Below are 18,074 nucleotides of genomic sequence, written 5' to 3'. Positions count from 1 at the left end.
CACTCCATTCTCGGTCCATACAAGCACTTGAACTGGTGACCTTCCAGTTGCCAAGCCAAGTCCCCACAAACTGAGCTACTGCTGCCTCTTTAGAAGAGATGTTTCATTCAGATTCAGACAACTTTATTCATCCCAGACGGGCAATTCAGTTTTACAATCCACTCAGACCATACACAAACTCACAGACAGAAACAAGCAGCAATAGAGAGTAGAAGTATGTCAGCAAGATCAATACATGGGCAAAATATGCACACTAGCACCTCGTGTAGTCCTGTGCATACTGACTCACACAAGGACTGGGCAGAATAAATAAAAAGTGCCCATGCCCAGGTAGTAAATACAAATAGGGCATTCTAATGCATTGCACATTACTTAAATTCACTCATAAAATGTATGTCTGGGCTTGCCAGCAATGTGAAGAAAAGCAGATACTAATGAACCATCTTTGTGGTTACGAAATAAACAGTCATTAAAAAAAAACCAAAAAAACACTGTCAACATTTAGCAGCCTGATAGCAGAGGGAATAGAGGACTTAGTGTACCGATTTGTTACCCTAAGGGGCTCTTTGTGGCGTTGACCAAAGGGCATTAAAGTGAATTCACCCGACGGGACGTGATTAGATTGTTGGTGCTATTGTTCACCAGTGCACAATAAATATCATTTGTTCTTTCAACATCAAGTTCTATTGTTAATATGCAAACTGGCTAACTACCATCAAGATAGTCTTTCAGATTCCCTTTTTGCATGATGCATACAGGCTACAGCCACCCGTTGGTTTGGACAGTTATTTCCTCTCACGCATGCGCAGAGCATATGTGCTAGTTGGCCCTTGGCTGTAGCCTTTGGGATGTGTTCAATCGCAACTTTTTGGCAGAGACACAGGCAACATGAAGGTTGACCTTAGACACCTTAAGATCTTGGATGTTGGTCATGTGCGTCTGGGCCTTTCAAAGCCAGTGAATAGTCTTCCACTTACTTGATCTGTGTAACCAACAGACCCCAAATACAAAGCTATTTCATCATCCCAGCTCTAAAAATGATGCACTTGAAAATTACACTGAATTTCATGCGCTATGTCTGCGTAGTGGGTTAGAGGTTAGAGTGACTGTGCCACTTGCTATAATTTTTAGAACCCTTTGCAAGATTTCCACAGCAGAAAACATGTTTATCTTCACCAATCTCCATCTCATGGTGCACCAGAATGCTTGAATTAAACAAAGTCGCCCTCCAGCATTCCCCTTCTCCTACAGCAGCTCTGTTTCTTTCACCTTTTTCATCTCATTCAAGTTTGCCCGCCTGATTGATGGTGATTGCTGCACACTGTGTCAATTAAAGGCAAATATTGTGCTTTCATTTTGGTGTAAACCTGCCACTTTGCCTGTTCTTACATTTTCTTGTATTTGGGATGTATTACCAGCTGGAAGTCATACACATACCTAAATCTCAAGATTAATTAGACTAGAAAAGAAACTGAATGTGTGCAGAGACTTAAATGATGATAAGAAAAGTTTCCACTTTTGCTACAGTTTATGTCCATGACAAGGCACTGTCACCAGTGGGACTCTGTCCTCGAGCTGTGCAGAAACATAAAAGGTGGTATTAAGAATAGAATTGTTTCTCCAGGATGCCACTGATATGCAGACGCTAAGCTTGTCTCTAAGCTCTAATCCAGGAACCTCGTTCACTATATAAACCTTTCTGATGTGCAAATTTTGTCCAGCTCTCAGCAAATCCAAGCTGCAAGTTGCATTTTTTTTAAAGTCACATCATCATTGAGTTATACTTCCTGTTTTCTATGTGAAGTATCACAAGCTAGTTTTTCTTATCACCACCCACAGTGTGATGCTGTTGCTGTCACTTTCATTTCCAGAGATTCGTATATTCTTAAATCACGACACAGCAGGAAAAAGTGGTGGGAAAAAGTCAAAGAACGCAAGTGTGCCAAGCATTCAGTTTTACTTGTCGAGAGTTGTCAACAGTCTGCAAACTGAAATCCCTGATTCACTCTGACTGGAGCAGACTTTGAAAATCACCGCACAGCTCCCGGAGCATCTGTATTGAGGAAGGTCAGCTCTCAGTACGGCGACACAGCACTCACTCTGAATATATTCGCATGTTTGTCTGAATATCCCGCCAGTACGCCCACTCAACTCCCCCCTCACTACCTCCTGCCCCTCTTAAACTTATCGCCAATGTCCTTTCACAGTCATTTCACTATATCTTTATGACATTTACTCCCCGCTAGCTACAGCCAATATACCTAGAAAGCCACTGACAGCGCATCCATGTAATTCAATATGATAGCTCTCAACACAACCAGCCAGTTCCAAGGTGGAACTTGATTTTTTTCTTTTCTTTTTTTACTCCACTCTTTTTTTTCTCTTTTTTTTGAACGAAATGTCATGTTGAATATCGGAGTGATGCGATGTGTTGGCGGGGGTGGTGGAGTTAGTCCTTCGTCTGACAATTGCCGAAGAAAAAATAGAGCTGTCTGTTCCGATCTCTTCTGCTGTGTGTGTTTGTTACTGCATATACAAGTGTTTGTGGCTTCCTTTCCATGTGCGTGAGCGCTCGTATGTTTGTGTTTATGTGCACATCCTTGTCTTTGCGTGTGCTGTGCGGAGAAGGACACAGCTGTAGCATAATAATATTCCCCATGTACAATGACCTACATACAGGGGACCCCAATGGGTGTCCAGACATACAGGGTTTGTGTGTGTGTGTGTGTGTGTGTGTGTGTGTGTGTGTGCACGTGTGCGTGTGCGTGTGCGTGTGCGTGTGGGTGTACTGACTGTGTCAGCGTGTCTTTGTGTGTCCCTTCAGATGCTCAGCTGTGTGTTGGCAGCTGTGTGCCTCCCTTGAGTTTTCGAAGAAACTTGTTTGTTGTTTTGGCCTTCAGCTTTTTAAGTTCCTCCATCAGTCCTTCAGTTTGTCAGGAGAATAAAAATAGACAAATGCCTAGAAAATGTGTCACCAACTTAATATTGCTTATACTTATGTGGCATTCAAGTCATCTGAGGATTCGTTACCACATATAGCAGTGACCTCTTATTAGATGATCCATTCTGATTGGCAGTGTGAGGGGAAATAAAGCACCCCAGTATCTCCAGACGCTCTGTTTTATAATACATTTTGCATTCAAGGCCTACTGTACATTCAATATGTGACTATAGATTTTTAAGTGGCCACATATAGAATGCATGGAAGTGGTTTTCCATTTCCCTTAAATAAACATTTGAAGTTTGAAGTGAAATGTTTATATTAAATGCCTTTCAGCATTTTGTTTCATTTGAGACACTGACTTAGAAAATGACTCAAAGCCATTCTGTGTACGTTTCCCGATTCTCTTATTAGGGAAGAGATTTTAACTTGCCGTAGTATGAAAAGAATAGGTGTTCTCCTCATGATGCATTTATAACTTTATTAATCATGGCTTCGTTCTATTCAAGTGTCCCAGTAAGCTACAGCAGTGAAGCCCTGAGGAAGTGCGCTGTTCTTTGAAGCCAGTATTCCGTAGTGGTCAAACAGTGTAAATACACTGTCAGGTGTTGCCCTGGAGACCAGAAGACTTTTTCCCATTTGGCAAAAGAGACATCTGTAAATCAGTGGATACATTTCTTTTAACGTCACAACCCCTGCAAAATGATTTGCTTCACTATCAGGATTTGATCCATTCAGTATGGCGTTTGGCCGGTGGCAGTTAACCGCTTGGCTGACATAAGTCTTTAGTGTGATTGCTGTAGAGGCTGCACAGTGTAGAAGAAATGCTAAACAATGTTGAATCATCCAGGTAATTTTAAATGCCATAGTTGAAACACTCTAGCTTTGTGCACCACTGAGTAACCATCATAGGAATGAACGAGGCCCCACATACAACACTGTATCCAGTTTTCGTCATACATCAGTGGTGACAGCGAGCCAGCACGGACTACACCTGAAACTGAAGCAGCTAAATGGAATTCATAAATTGTTTATGTCATCATTTACACCTGTTACTGTTGCAAAATGTCTGCAGTGAAAAGGCCTCAGAATCCCCAAACTTCCTCTAGCTCTTGTCGGCTTGAGATGAGCTGAGACCAGTCAGTTGACATCACTGTAGCTCTTCTCTGCGACGTTCTAAAATGGTTTCATTTTATCACAAGTCTTTAGTCTAAACTGGACTTGAAAAACGTATTACATTTGTTACATAAAGTTACATCAGCTTGTTTTAAGATTGTTGGTGTCCTAAGACTGGCCTGTAAACGGTGATTAGTTTGATTGGGACACTGACTCTCTGCAATTTAAATAATCTAATCTCAGGCTATAGTTGACTAAATTTTTGTGCACAAGTTAATTCAGTTCAACCTCCTCCTTTACATCCAGCTCATGTCCATGCAGCTAATTGTCTGCTTAATCTTATACAAGCTGATGTAATTGTCTCTACTACTGCAAATTGAATTTGTAGGTCTTGCCAACACTGATATTGATATAACAGCCTTTCTATTTCATTTCTATAAATCAGACTTTGATAATGTTAACATGCAAGAGCACTTACAAGAGCTTCAAAGTGCATAATCACACCTCATTTTAGTCGCTTATCAACCCCCCTTGTGGATAGCTTGATTTGATGGATTCCAGCACTGTGCGTGTGCATTTTTCTCTCTGTCTTAGACACACTGCGGTTATGTAAATGTCGTTAGTCAGAAAAAAAAAAAACATTACATGTGTTTGACTTCCCATAATTACCAAGACTCCTTGGGGAGAGATCTAAATGCTGGTGATTACTTTGTTTGATTACTTATACTGTGTGTGAGTTTGTTGTATATATATGGGAGTTCTGGGTGTCTTAAGTGTTTTATGTGTTTCCACCACACTGCTTTAACCTTGTTCACGTATACAGCGTGCACTGTCTGACCTACATCAGTTTGTTAAAGTTGACAGTGATAAATGAGGACATTAAGGACAAAATATCTATCCCCAAACCCAAAATATTAGGCCTAAATATCAGAAGGGGATGCAGCAGGAGGTAAATCATTCAAAGGACAGGGCAGGTTTAACTTGCAAGATCTATATTATCAAAAGCCTCTGAAGCTTCTCCCCTAAAGGCACGACTTGAAAATCTTTCCTACAAGAAATGTTCACAGCAGTTGAGGTGATGTAAGCCCCCCACCCACCGCCAGTATAAGCCTGTCAGAGATCGGCCTGTTTAGTGTGAGTACAGAACGGATAAAATTTTAATGATCCTTGTGGTGGAAATCGGGTCAGCCAACTTCGCTTTCATCAGACCACCAACTTTCGATCTCCTCAGACCACCTCATCTGTTCACAAACAACCTGCTGCTGGAGAAGTTACTGCTGCCTGGGTTTTTATGTCAGTCTGGAAGGTGATAGTTCAAATCCTCAGACTGGCTGGGGATATAAATAGTTAGCAATTTCCTCCCCCCTGTTGACTGTGGTGGAGCTGCCTTTGAGCAATACATGGACTTACAGCTCTGATAACGCAGTGAGGTTGACTCAATGCTATATAACTGTATGACTACAGCAAATGTTAGTATTTTCTCCTTCAGTCGATAAAAATTTGTCGTCTCTGTGTGTTCAGATTCGGGCTGGTGGGTTCGAGTACTCCCCCGGGACTCTCCACATCTACTCGGATAGCCTGCTGACACTTCCTGCCATCATCGGCATCGGAGGGGGCGGTGGCCTGCTTCTGTTGGTCATCATCGCTGTGCTGATTGCCTATAAGAGAAAGTCGAGGGACGCTGACCGCACCTTGAAACGTCTGCAGCTCCAGATGGACAACCTTGAGTCCAGAGTGGCCCTGGAGTGTAAAGAAGGTAGGCAATGAAAACAGTGTGCCACACAAAACACTGCACAAAAGAGAATCCTGATACGGTATTAGTTGAATAAACTAGATTAAGCTCTTCAACTCTGCCCTCTCTACCATAGACCAATTTTTTATCTTTTTTAGGAGGGATAGAGGAACTTTAGCAGAAGATAGCAGGTCAACGGTATATGCTACCTAAATGGTTCCCATTAGAATTCTTGGAACCCTGGTGTTGTCGAGCAAATCAGCCATCATTTCTACCAGTTTTGAGTGTAACCATTTGTAATCAAGGATGTGCAATCAACTGAAGACATTGCACAATACACAACAGAAATCATCAGTAGTAGCAAAATCTTACTTTGATTACCTGCAAACTTTTCCGCTGTAATTACAGATGTTTGTTTTTTATCCAAAAAACAAGCATTAATGAGACCACAACACACTGTGTTTTTTCTGACTTTTCCACCTTTACCTTCTCCATTTTTCCAACCTTTTTCAACAGCCATACATGTCATCACAGTTCGCACTTCAGGTCAATAATTTTTTTTTTTTTTTTTGTTCTCACTGAGAACCAACTTTATGGATTCTGAACCAATTTATAAAAATTAGGTGCAGGTCCCAGAGCAGAACCAGTTCCATGTTGGTGGAAAAGAGATATGTGTGTCAATTTTTTCTAGTTATAAATGTGTAATAAACATTGTGATTTGTTGAGGTGCCTATTCAAACTTTGAGAGTTTCGAGTTTTTAGTGGCTTGGAGTTTTATGATGATGGTATGTGATGGCCACCCCCATGCTCAATAATGTCTCATAAGTTGTCAGAGCAATTTTTGGGTTGATAACATTTGTTAAACAGACATAGTGCTAAATTTGAGTTTTACTGGATGTAGCAGGATTTAGGGTCAACTTTAATTTCATTTCCTCTTAAACCATATTTAAGAGAAAATGACAAATAAATCTACCTTGTTCCTTGCACCTTGTATTAGCTGCTGAAGAAATGATATCAATTGTCAAAAATCCCTCCAAAGTAACACATTAAGACCCAAGACCTTTAAGAACATCATAGAAAATTCCATGCTCTGATTTAGTATCAAAAACCTTTGACATTTGGAAATTTCTGTCAGATTTGCATTTCTCCGTGACTGGATAGAAAGCACGTCTGTTCTGGAAACAGCTAAGAATTCCCCTTATTGACAATAAACATATCCATAAGTATGGAAGCCATACATCCTCTGAATGCCCAAGGTCTCTAGTTTGTGGCTGTAAATATTAATGAGGATCTTATTATCTTGGAGGTCACTATAGGTCAGTTTATCAAATGAGGTCAAGATTCAGAAAATTGCCTCACTAAATTGAGATGGCTAATATGGGGGATAACATCATCACACATGAATGTGATTGGGCTCACTGAACCCACAAGAGGTTTTTCAGTCATACCCAATTCATGCAATTCCAGTACTGTTTTAAGACCACAGTGGGTAGAAAGATTCAAATACAGTGGGTGTAAAACAACGTATTTGTACTGCATGAGGAAAAAATGCATGGGGCTAGCAAAGAGTGGACATGTCTGTAAAAGGGAAACTCGTGGATGCCCATAAAACCAGTTTTCATTTAGATATCTTGAGTATAAACAATAAAAATTCTCAATGACAATGCCAGTTTTTCTCACGCCAAAATTTAGCCAAACTTTATTTACGTTATGTTACATGTTTTCCTGTTAAATATGGATTTCTTAGGCCTTCTTGTTTTATTTGATGTCAATTTCTTCAATCTAGCTTTAAATCTGAGCCCACCACAGCTTCTGAAAGACAGTAACGTCAGCCAAAGACGCGGGCGTCCTATCACAGTGAAAGAGGTTAAAAATCAAGCCACTGGCTCTGACACTGATTGGGCTGTGTGAGTGTGTTCTGCCAAATAAGCGTGCTACTATACAAGACGAGAAAGCAGGCTGAGGTCTCATGGTATGGAATGTGCAGACTGAACAAGGTTAGAGGACATTACTATAGACTTGACTGCCAAAGGGGAATGTTAGAGCCAAAGAAAACATGTAGGGAGGGAGAGAACTCTGAATGAAACTATAGACAGAGATGTAATCAATAGCAGTGGGATGCTGCCGTCACCACTGACAACAGGGTTTCTGCAGGTTATGTTTACTGAGGCAAATGCATACACTGTCATCGCTGAGTCACAGTGAATAGAAAAGAGCTTTATTTACGAAAAATACAGGGCTTATATAAAATGATGCATCCAGTCTAGTGACAGTTATATCACCATCGTGACAGAAATGCAGTCAAGAGGCAAAGCAAATGGTGCTGTATGTACAGCATGATGTGTCCAAATCAGCATACTGATATAACACATGAACATGTTGGTCATCTGTCTGTACTTCCGACTGACAACATATGAAAGTGCATCAGAAAAAGACTGAGAGCACACAAAGCATTGAAAGGTAAATAGTGGGACAGAGTTGATGTGAGGTCAAAGTAACAAGAAGGTTGTTTGCACAGAAATGAGAGGTAAAATGAGTGAGAGCTAAATGAGAGAGAAACATTTGGACAAGAGACAGCGCAGGCTGAGAGGGAGCTGATGAGGTCGGAGTTTTGGTAGCAGAGTGTAGATGACTGATGTAAGGACGGCCCAGGTGTTTACACTCGATATAATGACACGGGCACCCGCACAGGCGTAGTACAAGGTTATAATGTGATTACACTACAGCCGTGACACAGAGTCAGAGCTCCATCAGCCACCAAGGATCAGTTGTCAAGCAAAAAAACGCTGTATTTTCAGAGTGCATGCTCTCTGACATTTTCAGCAAATGTGTTCTCACTTTGTATCGTTTTCAACATTTTCAAGAAGAAAAAAAACACAACTTGTTCTGTCCTCAAAGAGAGACCAGACAGTATTCAAGTCAATAGAAATCAAAGCATTCAGTTTTCCAGGAAATGAAGCATGGCCTTGTTCCCACCCCGCCCCGCCTGCTGCACTCCCAGCTGGCCTATAGAGACGAGACAGTGTGCGTGGGCGGAGGGACAGATGAAGTGGGCGGTCCGCCACGCACGCGTGTGTGTGATAGCATGTGCGGGAGGTCGGCTTCGCTCTAAGAGTCTTGAAGGGAAGAGACAGGGACGTCTGGTTCATTCATCCATGAGAAGCAGACATGGAACCGAACACCGTCATCCAAACTAACATATTAGCAGTCATGGATGATTAGTTCCACATTCGAAATGACATTTGCTGACTGGCAAGTGTCACTTTTTGGTTCAGGGGAGGTAATATAGATGTTTTTGAGGCATTTTGGGACTGTATGAAAGCAAACACATGGGCTTCCAAACAAATTCATGGGCAAAGCATTGTTTACACGCTAATGTAAGCACACTCAGCGCTGCGGCATTTTTACACTTCGCCTCCCAGACTTTGTGTAGATTGAGGTCTTTTCTTTGTCTGTGTGAATCAGACACACATGGGGATTTTCCCAGCAAAGACCCACCAGACACAGTGTTTACAACAACCACAGTCAAAGCTCTTGACAAAAGCCAAAATTAAGTTGTAGCAAAGCTGATAATGACACATTTATTTATATTAAATTAACTTAAGACTTTGACTTCTGATTTTACAGTCAGTGTATTTCAATATTAGAAACTTTCCAATTGAGTACAGTTTTTTTTGGAGGTATTAGAGTGGTTGTGTGTCTTTGACGTCCCTGAATTATTGGCTCTGCACTCACTTGCAATTCTGAGTGCTTTGTACAGGAATCATAATGTATCACAACGTTAGTGTGATGTTAGTTCTCTCTTTCACAAGACATTTTCATGATAGTACAAAGCACAAATTAAAAGACTATTTAAAGCTGTGTCATCAGTCCCTTCAAAGTCAGTTTCATCACTGAAAGTTGGTTACATAACGTAGTAATGGGCGGACAGATTATTTTCACAGTATTAGTTCTGCTGAGTTGATCCATGTAAATATATCAGCCCTTTTCAATTTTTGATACCTTTGTCAAAAATTGATGTCAGTTTCTCCATGACACTCCATTACAGTATACATGCAAACACAACAGCCAGTTGTGCCTGCCCCACAGTACTTCCCTTCAATGCCTTACCAGTCATTATGTATAAATTTACATTAAATAGGGTAAAGTATTCATTTTAATGCATTGATTCAGAATTCCACTTGTATGTAGGTAGGCTATGTAAGCTCACTACAGTGTTAAAGAAACACATCTTCGTTGTAGCGTACATGCTGTTTTCACATTTTAACTTAAAATTCATGAACACACAAGTGGGAAAAACAACCATTCAAGGAGCATGTGAATGCATGAGTGGCCTTGAATAGCAAACTTGAGTCCGATGTAATCCTTGCTTGTTCTCTTAATGCTGTTGCTGCACTACATTATGACACGTCAGAGATTCATGAGCACATCCGACAGTCTGACCCAGTACATTCTGTACAATGAAAAGAGTTTTTCAGAAAGATTTGGGGGTTTTTTTCACCATCACTGATACCATATCTAGTAGGTTTAGTTGTAATTGTTATAGCTTAATCAATATACCTTGTGCACTGATTTTAAATAGTGGTAGAACTCTGAAAGGGAGACCATGTAACTTTTGATTAAAGAAATAACACAATCTCTCCAAATGAAAAGTTGAATTCTTAGGAGGCAATGTGCACTCTTGTTGATGTGATAGACTATAGAAATTTTGCTTTTCACAGTCTTTCAAAGTCTGGTATGACCAAAAGCTTATTGCATTTCATCTCATAATGTGTTGGCATCTTAGAAAGTGAAGGGAATTCAATTCAGTTTCTTTTAACTGTTTAGAGCCACAGTGGCTGCAGTTATGCCAAGGATAGAGTCTCACTTTAAACTATGTTTCAGGTATATTGATATATTATTTTGACAGGCATTCCAGTCAATCAAAAACCATGGTCCTTCTTAATCAGAAAAATGTACCATTTGAGCAATCAATAAGAGATTAATGATAGAAAGGAGATGAGAGGTCAGATGATGAAAAAGTGGAAAACTAGAAGCTTGTCTTCCCTCTCTCCTTCTCTACTTTATCTCCTAGTCTGCTTGTCCTTTTGTCTCCTCTACTTTCTGCTTTCTCGGGTCTGACCTTTACCTGCTCTTCTTTCATTTTGTTCTAGTCACTTACATCCTGAATTTCCTTTCCCTCGACCACACACTTCTTTACCTCACGAACATCCTTTTTTTCTTGACTCTCTTTTTCTTTCCTTTATCTTCTTTGCTTCCTCTCCATCTCTCTTGTGGACCAAACAGTCCAATAACAGCTGGGAGAAATTATGCATGAAAACTCATCCGTCGCTCTCTTAATAATTATCCACTCATGCAATTAATTGACTTTCCTTTCCAGGAACTTTGTTTTCTGTCTGCTGGTTCTGCTTCTCTCTCCCCGAGCTAGCTTTCGCTTTTTATTTCATTATGTTTGGGACTTTTTTGGACAAGCAGAGATTGAATTCGTCAGGGCTAAGATACCAAAGAATAAATTTAGTTTGCTACATTTTTCAGACCTGTCTTTCTCTCTTTTAAAGGTTTGGTATGCGACATTTAGAGCCTTCATATAGCTGCAAACTACTAGTTTACTATGTGAAGAGATAGTGTGGTAATGGCATTTTGGGCAATCACACTCCTTCTGTTTGGGTTGTTAACTAAGCGTCACAGTGGTTTGTTGTGCAAAGGTGGTCCAGCCTAGTGTATGCTATTATTCTTTAATGTATACTTGTCCTTCTATTCCCTCATGCTCCTACCTTTTCTGCATTTCAGTTCTTAATTATTACCTTTGTAGGGCGCTTTCTGAACGTATCTGGGTGTCATATAATGGGTGAACTACCCTCCTACCTCTGCCTGTCATAAAATAGTGAAATTGAGATTACCGGTGTGACATATTGATAGCATGAAGCAGGTAGAACGTGTTGTTCTTGCTGGCAAGGTACTGTTATTAAAAAGATGTATTTCTATCATGTATTCCTTGCTGTCAAAAATTGTACTGCTTTTGCAGAGCAGTTGAAACTCTTGCATAGGTGGGTTAAATAACACGAGATGGTGCAACATGGCTAATAAGCTACTATAGCTTCCTTCAATTGGTAATCTTAAGATCATTGAATTTTTTCAATATTTTCCATGCTGGTGTTCCAAGCCTTTAGAACTAGATATACGTAGTTAATTGGGTCCCATGCCATTGTTCTGACAGCTCATAATTCTGAAGCCTTGTAGTCAAAAAAAAAAGAATCATCATAGAAGAAAGGTGCCATAACGTCATTCTGAATAATAAATAGCCATGTGCTTCAGTTTGGGAGCGTTTCGTCGGAGAAACGGCTCTTTGGAGATATGCACATTTGTTTTCAGGATAACGGGCTGGCGGACAAATGGGCTTACGATATAATTGGACATGTTTCAAACTATTGGGTCACTGATATTCTGAGTCATCAGAACAATGAGCAGTCACTGTTAGCTGGACCATTTCGTCAAAATTACACTGCAATACAGTCGAGGGTCTGCTCGCAAGGCTTTTAGGCAAGTTATGCTAATACCCTTGTCCCTAACTTGTTGATTTACATCAATTTTTACTTTTGTGTGCCTTTGTTGATTTTGTGTACTGAAATCAGAGGGTCCTTGTAAAAGTGAGCTTGCTCTCAATGACCTTCCCTGTTTAAATAAAATTTAAATAAAAGTGAAAATGACATATTCACACATGATTAAAATCACGAGGCAATGTCCATGATTATTGTCATTCCACAACCCAATATGATGTTCATTTGCTGCTGTGCGTCTGCACAAAACAACAACAACAACAACAAAAAATACCATTCAAGATGATTACTCACCATCTCTCATCCAGTTTTATATTTTTCCATTTTTTCGTAGCTTTTGCTGAGCTTCAGACTGACATCCACGAGCTGACCCAGGAGCTGGACGGAGCTGGGATTCCCTTCCTGGACTATCGGACTTACGCCATGAGGGTCCTGTTCCCAGGCATTGAGGACCACCCTGTGCTCAAGGAGATGGAGGTACGGGTCAGTACACCACCAACCGAGCTTAAAACTTAAACAAACTCACCATAAATAATCCACTCTAGTGGAACCAAGAGCTAATCCTTTGCACTAATAAACTAACAAAAGGTAGAAAAGTAGTGAAATTTGGATTTAATGGAATGAAAATGTCCTTCCGGCTTTACTGCTTAATACCCTTGTAGCCATTATCCAGTGACAGGCTCCATCAAAGACAGACCTCTTCAGAAGTCTGAGATGTAAGGCTTGAAGCAATCATATAACCTATATTTTACCTACTTGTTGATCTATTCATCTTGTCGAAATGAATGCAAATGACTTTTCAAGAGCCTTAGTATCATCATTAGTTTGATCCCACGGGACGCACACTCACTTTATTCTCTTGATGTTGGGACTTTTAAGGTGAGGATTGCTCGAAAATGACTGAAAAGAAGGACATGCAAGAGGATAAAGAGATGTAAAAGAAAGAGTACATAGTAAAAATGAAGCAAAAGATGAAGGGAGAGGATTAGAGCAGAGAGGGGGAAATAAGATCCAGGGTTACTGGGATTCTCACTTGCATTATACATCACTGTTAAGTTATTAATTAAGCCAGCACATGCATGCACCTTGCTAGCACAGCTGAACTGAAGTAGTGCACCCGATTTATAAAGACATTTTACCACTGAGACCGAGGGAAGTACAATCAATAGCGTGTCAACATAAACTACTCTCCTCCGAAGCTGGAAACCAGGGAGCCAAGTTTGTAATCAGCAGTATCATTAAGATGTAGAATCTAGTGCTGCTCCATTGACTTTGATTGGAGCGCTGACTTTTTGGAGTCAAGGAATAATTTGTTTGACCTTTTACAGCTTCATTTAATCGTTCTAATCCAGAAAGTGGATTTATATTCCTAGAAGAAGAAGAAAAAAAAGCGCTCTTGGCGGTCTCCTAGCTGCCATGTCTTTCTTTTTTGATTCATTCTCTCTTATTTTTGGCCAGAAGGAACAGGAGTGATTACTTAGATACAACAGAATAATCCTTGGATATAGAAGAAAGCCCATTGTGGTTTCCAGTAGAGACTATAACACTGTAACTTATGCAGCTAAAACAACTGATATTGCAAAATCTGAAAGAGGAAAGAGTGGTTAGAAAGCCCAGACCAACAGGAATGTAGCAGAGGACAAATCCACTTCATATTTGGTTTTCACTTGTGTAGACTGTGATATAATTCAATAACATTTTATTATTGCATTTGATTCAGTTATGCTTTCAGTATTAATAATTGTAGACATGACAAAATATTCAGTGGTGGATGAAGTCCCTGAAAGCCATAACTTGAGTGGAAGTACTGATTTCTTCCCGTTGGTAGAAGTAAGTCACCTGTTAAAGTATCTGTTTTTTTACTGCGCTTAAGTATAAAACTCATTTTAGTATATTAACTCTACCTAAGTAAAAGTAAAATTAGATGCTGATTATATACAGCAAGCGGTCAGAAATTTGTTTTCACCACCTTAAAAATCATCTCTCTATATTACACTTAGAGAAAAACAATGTATTTTCTTACAACTTAAAAGATTTTAAGCAAAAAATTGATTTTTTCTTTCCCTCCCATTGCTTCATGCACTTGTCCTTCCCTTCCTTTCTTCTTTTCTTCCTTCCTACCGTCACTATTTTGTAGTTACTAAGGGGGAAATGTATTGGGAACAAAATTATATATTTTACATATTTTATTTAGGAGTTGCATTATGCATTTTTTTTGCTACTGATAAAAAAGGGGGTAAAAGGTGTGATGAGAGGCTCACTAGCATCAAAATTTTGACAAATCCAGATTTTCTGCTGCACTGGCACAAAAGCTGCGGTGATTAATCGATTAGTTGTCAACTAAATTAATTGCCAAATAATTTGATTGTTGATTCATCAGTTTGAATACCTTGTAAGAAAAAAAAAATATCTGTATATAATATCTAATTTTGACGTTATTTTTATTTATCCCCAATTTCTCAGTTTTGAGATCAATAAAGTATATCTATCTATCTATCTATCTATCTATCTATCTATCTATCTGATTTCAGTTTCTTAAATGTCAATAGTTTGGTTTCTTTACTCCACTGGGACAGGAAACTGAAAATCTCCAGTCATCTTTGGCTTTTAGAATCAGTCATTAACTTTTTTTTTTTTTTTGACATTTTATCGAACAAAGATCAATTAATGGAGAAAATAATCAGACTTCAAAAAGAAAATAAGTGTTAGTTGCAGCACCAAAGGGAACCGGATTCAAAGCGGAGGTGCTCGACTGTACCCAGCCGTGACCTGAGCTGCTATTCCACAAAGCTTTACACCTTTGCCACATGCAAATCAAAGTTTTAGCTCGCTTCTTTTGAAAAAGCAAGTCATGCTTTGTGTCTTGCATGAATATGCCCGGCAGGTTTTATTAACCAGTCAGCCTAAGAGGTCTTGAAATATCACATTTTCTCACTTTTTGACGAATCAAAATGAAAACTAGAAACATGAGACTGCGGGTGAGAGGTCTCCTGATACAAATCCAGTCCACCTTTAATTTGAGGTGTCAGGCAGGCAGCGAGGTAAAGGGATCTTACGTATTTTATAGTTATGTCTAGACTTCCTTCCTCTTCTCTCTGTATTTCCCCCAGGGGTTGGCGATGTAATCCAATGGCCTGTGTAAACCAACGCTCCTAGCTTTATTGCTCTGTGTGACTGCTCTCTTCCCTAAGCTAGACAGCCACACTGCACAGCAGTTATGCTCTCTCTGTCTCTCTCTCTCACACACACACACATGCACAGTCTTGCAGATCCTAGCTCTCTCTTTGAAATTCGGTAAAGATCCTGCCTGTGCAGTACGTACATGCATCTCCATCTGTCTCTCTTCTGCTCTCTCCTCCTCTCACTCGCTCTTTTCAAACACACGCACACACACACACATCACTCTCAGTATCCACCCTGGAGGCCCGAGAATCTCATTTAGCACTTTAGAGAGAGGCCCAGACACTTTATTATGGCACATTGGAGGAAGAAAGAATAGATGTTACAGTGGTACAAAAGGATGACAATACACAGAGAGATAGAGAGAGTTGGAAATGGTGTGTGTGAGTGTGTGTGCGTGTGTGTGTGTGTGTGTGTGTGTGTGTGTTTTAGAGAACGCACACAAAGACAAAGAGCAGGAGAAATTAAAATGGGAGAAAGACCAATGATGTGAAACAGTCAACAATAAGTGCGAGGGAGAGAATCAGAGCGGTGAAGAAGACGGAGCGAGTGAGCGACAAGAGAGGCGTCTTTGGGGGGTTTAGCGTGTTGTTGATGAGTAGTGACAGGTGCCAGCCAGTGGAACAAGCAGGGTGCACCTCTGTCACCAAGCCTGACACACACACAATTCTGCCATGCCTCGACGCGTCTTCCCTCCTCCTTCATCTCTGCCTGCTTTTTCGGTTTGGCAGGGGAATCTCTCTCATGCTGGGATGGTTGAGGCCAGTCTGATTACACTTTTTTTTCTCTGTTCAGGAAACTTTCTAAAAATGTCCAGAGTTCCCAGTGACAGCGTGCCGATGAAGCGTTACTAAAAGATTCAGTTAAGGGCTTTCAAGTAATATGACTGATTCAGCAAAGTGGTGACTGTGACTGCAGAGTTTTCTTCCAAGACCTGAGCCATCAATATAGGACATTTATGTATGTTATTACAAAAGTGGAAGACTAGAAGTCATAAACAAAGACAAAGTCTGAGTACACAGTGAGCTCAAACTGTTAAAGTGTGCGTGCAACTCCGTCATGACTGATGATTAAAATTCGCGTCTTATCGATATTCAGCTGGAGGATGCTTTGACCCATCCACCCCCTGATGTCAAGGAGACAATTATGTCAGATTGTCTGCTAAAATCATTTGGAGAGCGACGACTGAGAAACACTCAGAAAGCATCACACGGCGGTGCAGCGGGAGACAGAGTGGCCAATCAGTCAAAGCTCGCTGTTTACAAGCTGATCTCAGCTCATCATACAGTGAAAAAACAAAAGTCTGCTCATAGATATGTTCAGAACCTCTCTTCAACTCATAGTTGTTTTTCTTATTTTTTTATCCTTTGCAGTTTTGACTGGGAGAGATAGGATGAGGTTACAGTGCATGTGCACTATTTTATTTGTATTGTACATCACTGCAGCATTATCTCACTGCATCAAGTATTTCTCACCAGGATATTTTCAGAAACATATTTTAGCATATTATTTAGCTAGTAAGACAGTTCGACCACAATTCACGAGCAGAGATTGACATGACAGCAGCGTTAGGGAATCCTTAGCCGTGATTTGTTGTTTTCGGTGAACCGCAGTAAAGTTTATATGCCATCAGAGGCTATTAGAAGAGGAGGAGGAGGAGATGCATGATTTTTTTCATAGACTGTCTGTGTCATGTACTTCATCAGTGTATAGTGACTGATTCAGCAAATACGACACAAAGTACTTTTTGTCAAATTTACCAACAGTAACTTTAAAAATATAATGCTTTTTATAGAGTTTTAGATTTAGTCTAAGCCTTTTAGTGAAATTTTAGTAATTTTCTTTCCTAATAGTTCTAATCTTTAATCAACAACAACTCGACACATTTTAGTTTAGTTAGTTAGTTACATATTAGTCAACTTTTAGTCATAACTTTTAGTCTGAACGTTTTCTTTCTTCAGACTAATTCTGTAAGGCTAATACAGGCACTGGAAATTGGAATTAACTTGAATGACAAGATGGTCGACTGTAAAGTGACAATGAGCTAACATTAATACATTTATATGCTTAGTTAACATCAGGATTTATCATTTTATTGTAACTGTGTGCTAATTTGCAGGGTGGTGCGCCTTTAGTCTGTTCAGGTTGGAATTATTCTTGCCACCTGCTTTGTAACCACAGGGCTCCCAGAACAACAGTGAGCTCTGTTTTGCTTTGTGCCATATTATAAATAAAGTGTGTCAGTGTAATAAATAAAAATAATAAATAAAGTGTGTATTCTTTTCTTTCTACTTGGGGCATCGTGTCCTGTGCTGCTGGGATTCTGAAAATCTTCACACATTCTTCAACTAGTTCAACCAATGACACCGCTTATATTTTGACTCTCACACACACACAATTAGGGAGAAATACTGTGCCTTTTAAATGTTTGAAAATAAATAACATTTTAGTCCCATGTTGCCTCGTCAACGTAGAATTTATTTTTTGCTCCTCAATGTCTCTCCCTAGTCATAAGAATGAGGTCATTGACATTTTCTGTCACGGTTTT

At 39.9% G+C, this 18,074-nt stretch overlaps 1 protein-coding gene across 2 annotated transcripts in view; it reads left to right on the top strand.

The window, feature by feature from the left end:
- The window catches only part of LOC121946885 (plexin-A1-like), a 377,140-nt gene that overhangs the window by 322,315 nt on the left and 36,751 nt on the right, over positions 1–18,074 (top strand). Inside the window, exons 23-24 of one of the 2 annotated variants that reach the window (XM_088082491.1) lie at positions 5,579–5,813; positions 12,681–12,829. In XM_088082491.1, coding sequence (XP_087938617.1) covers positions 5,579–5,813; positions 12,681–12,829 — 384 coding nt within the window. The remainder of the gene's footprint in view (positions 1–5,578; positions 5,814–12,680; positions 12,830–18,074) is intronic. The other variant, XM_088082493.1, reaches the window with a different exon arrangement.

This window comes from Plectropomus leopardus, chromosome 9 (assembly GCF_026936395.1).
Source record: "Plectropomus leopardus strain MGB_pleo_1.0 chromosome 9, ASM2693639v1, whole genome shotgun sequence".
In the NCBI taxonomy this organism is placed as follows: domain Eukaryota; kingdom Metazoa; phylum Chordata; class Actinopteri; order Perciformes; family Serranidae; genus Plectropomus; species Plectropomus leopardus.
The sequence above is the reverse complement of the archived record's forward strand: the minus strand, read 5'-3'. Positions and strand labels throughout refer to the sequence as shown.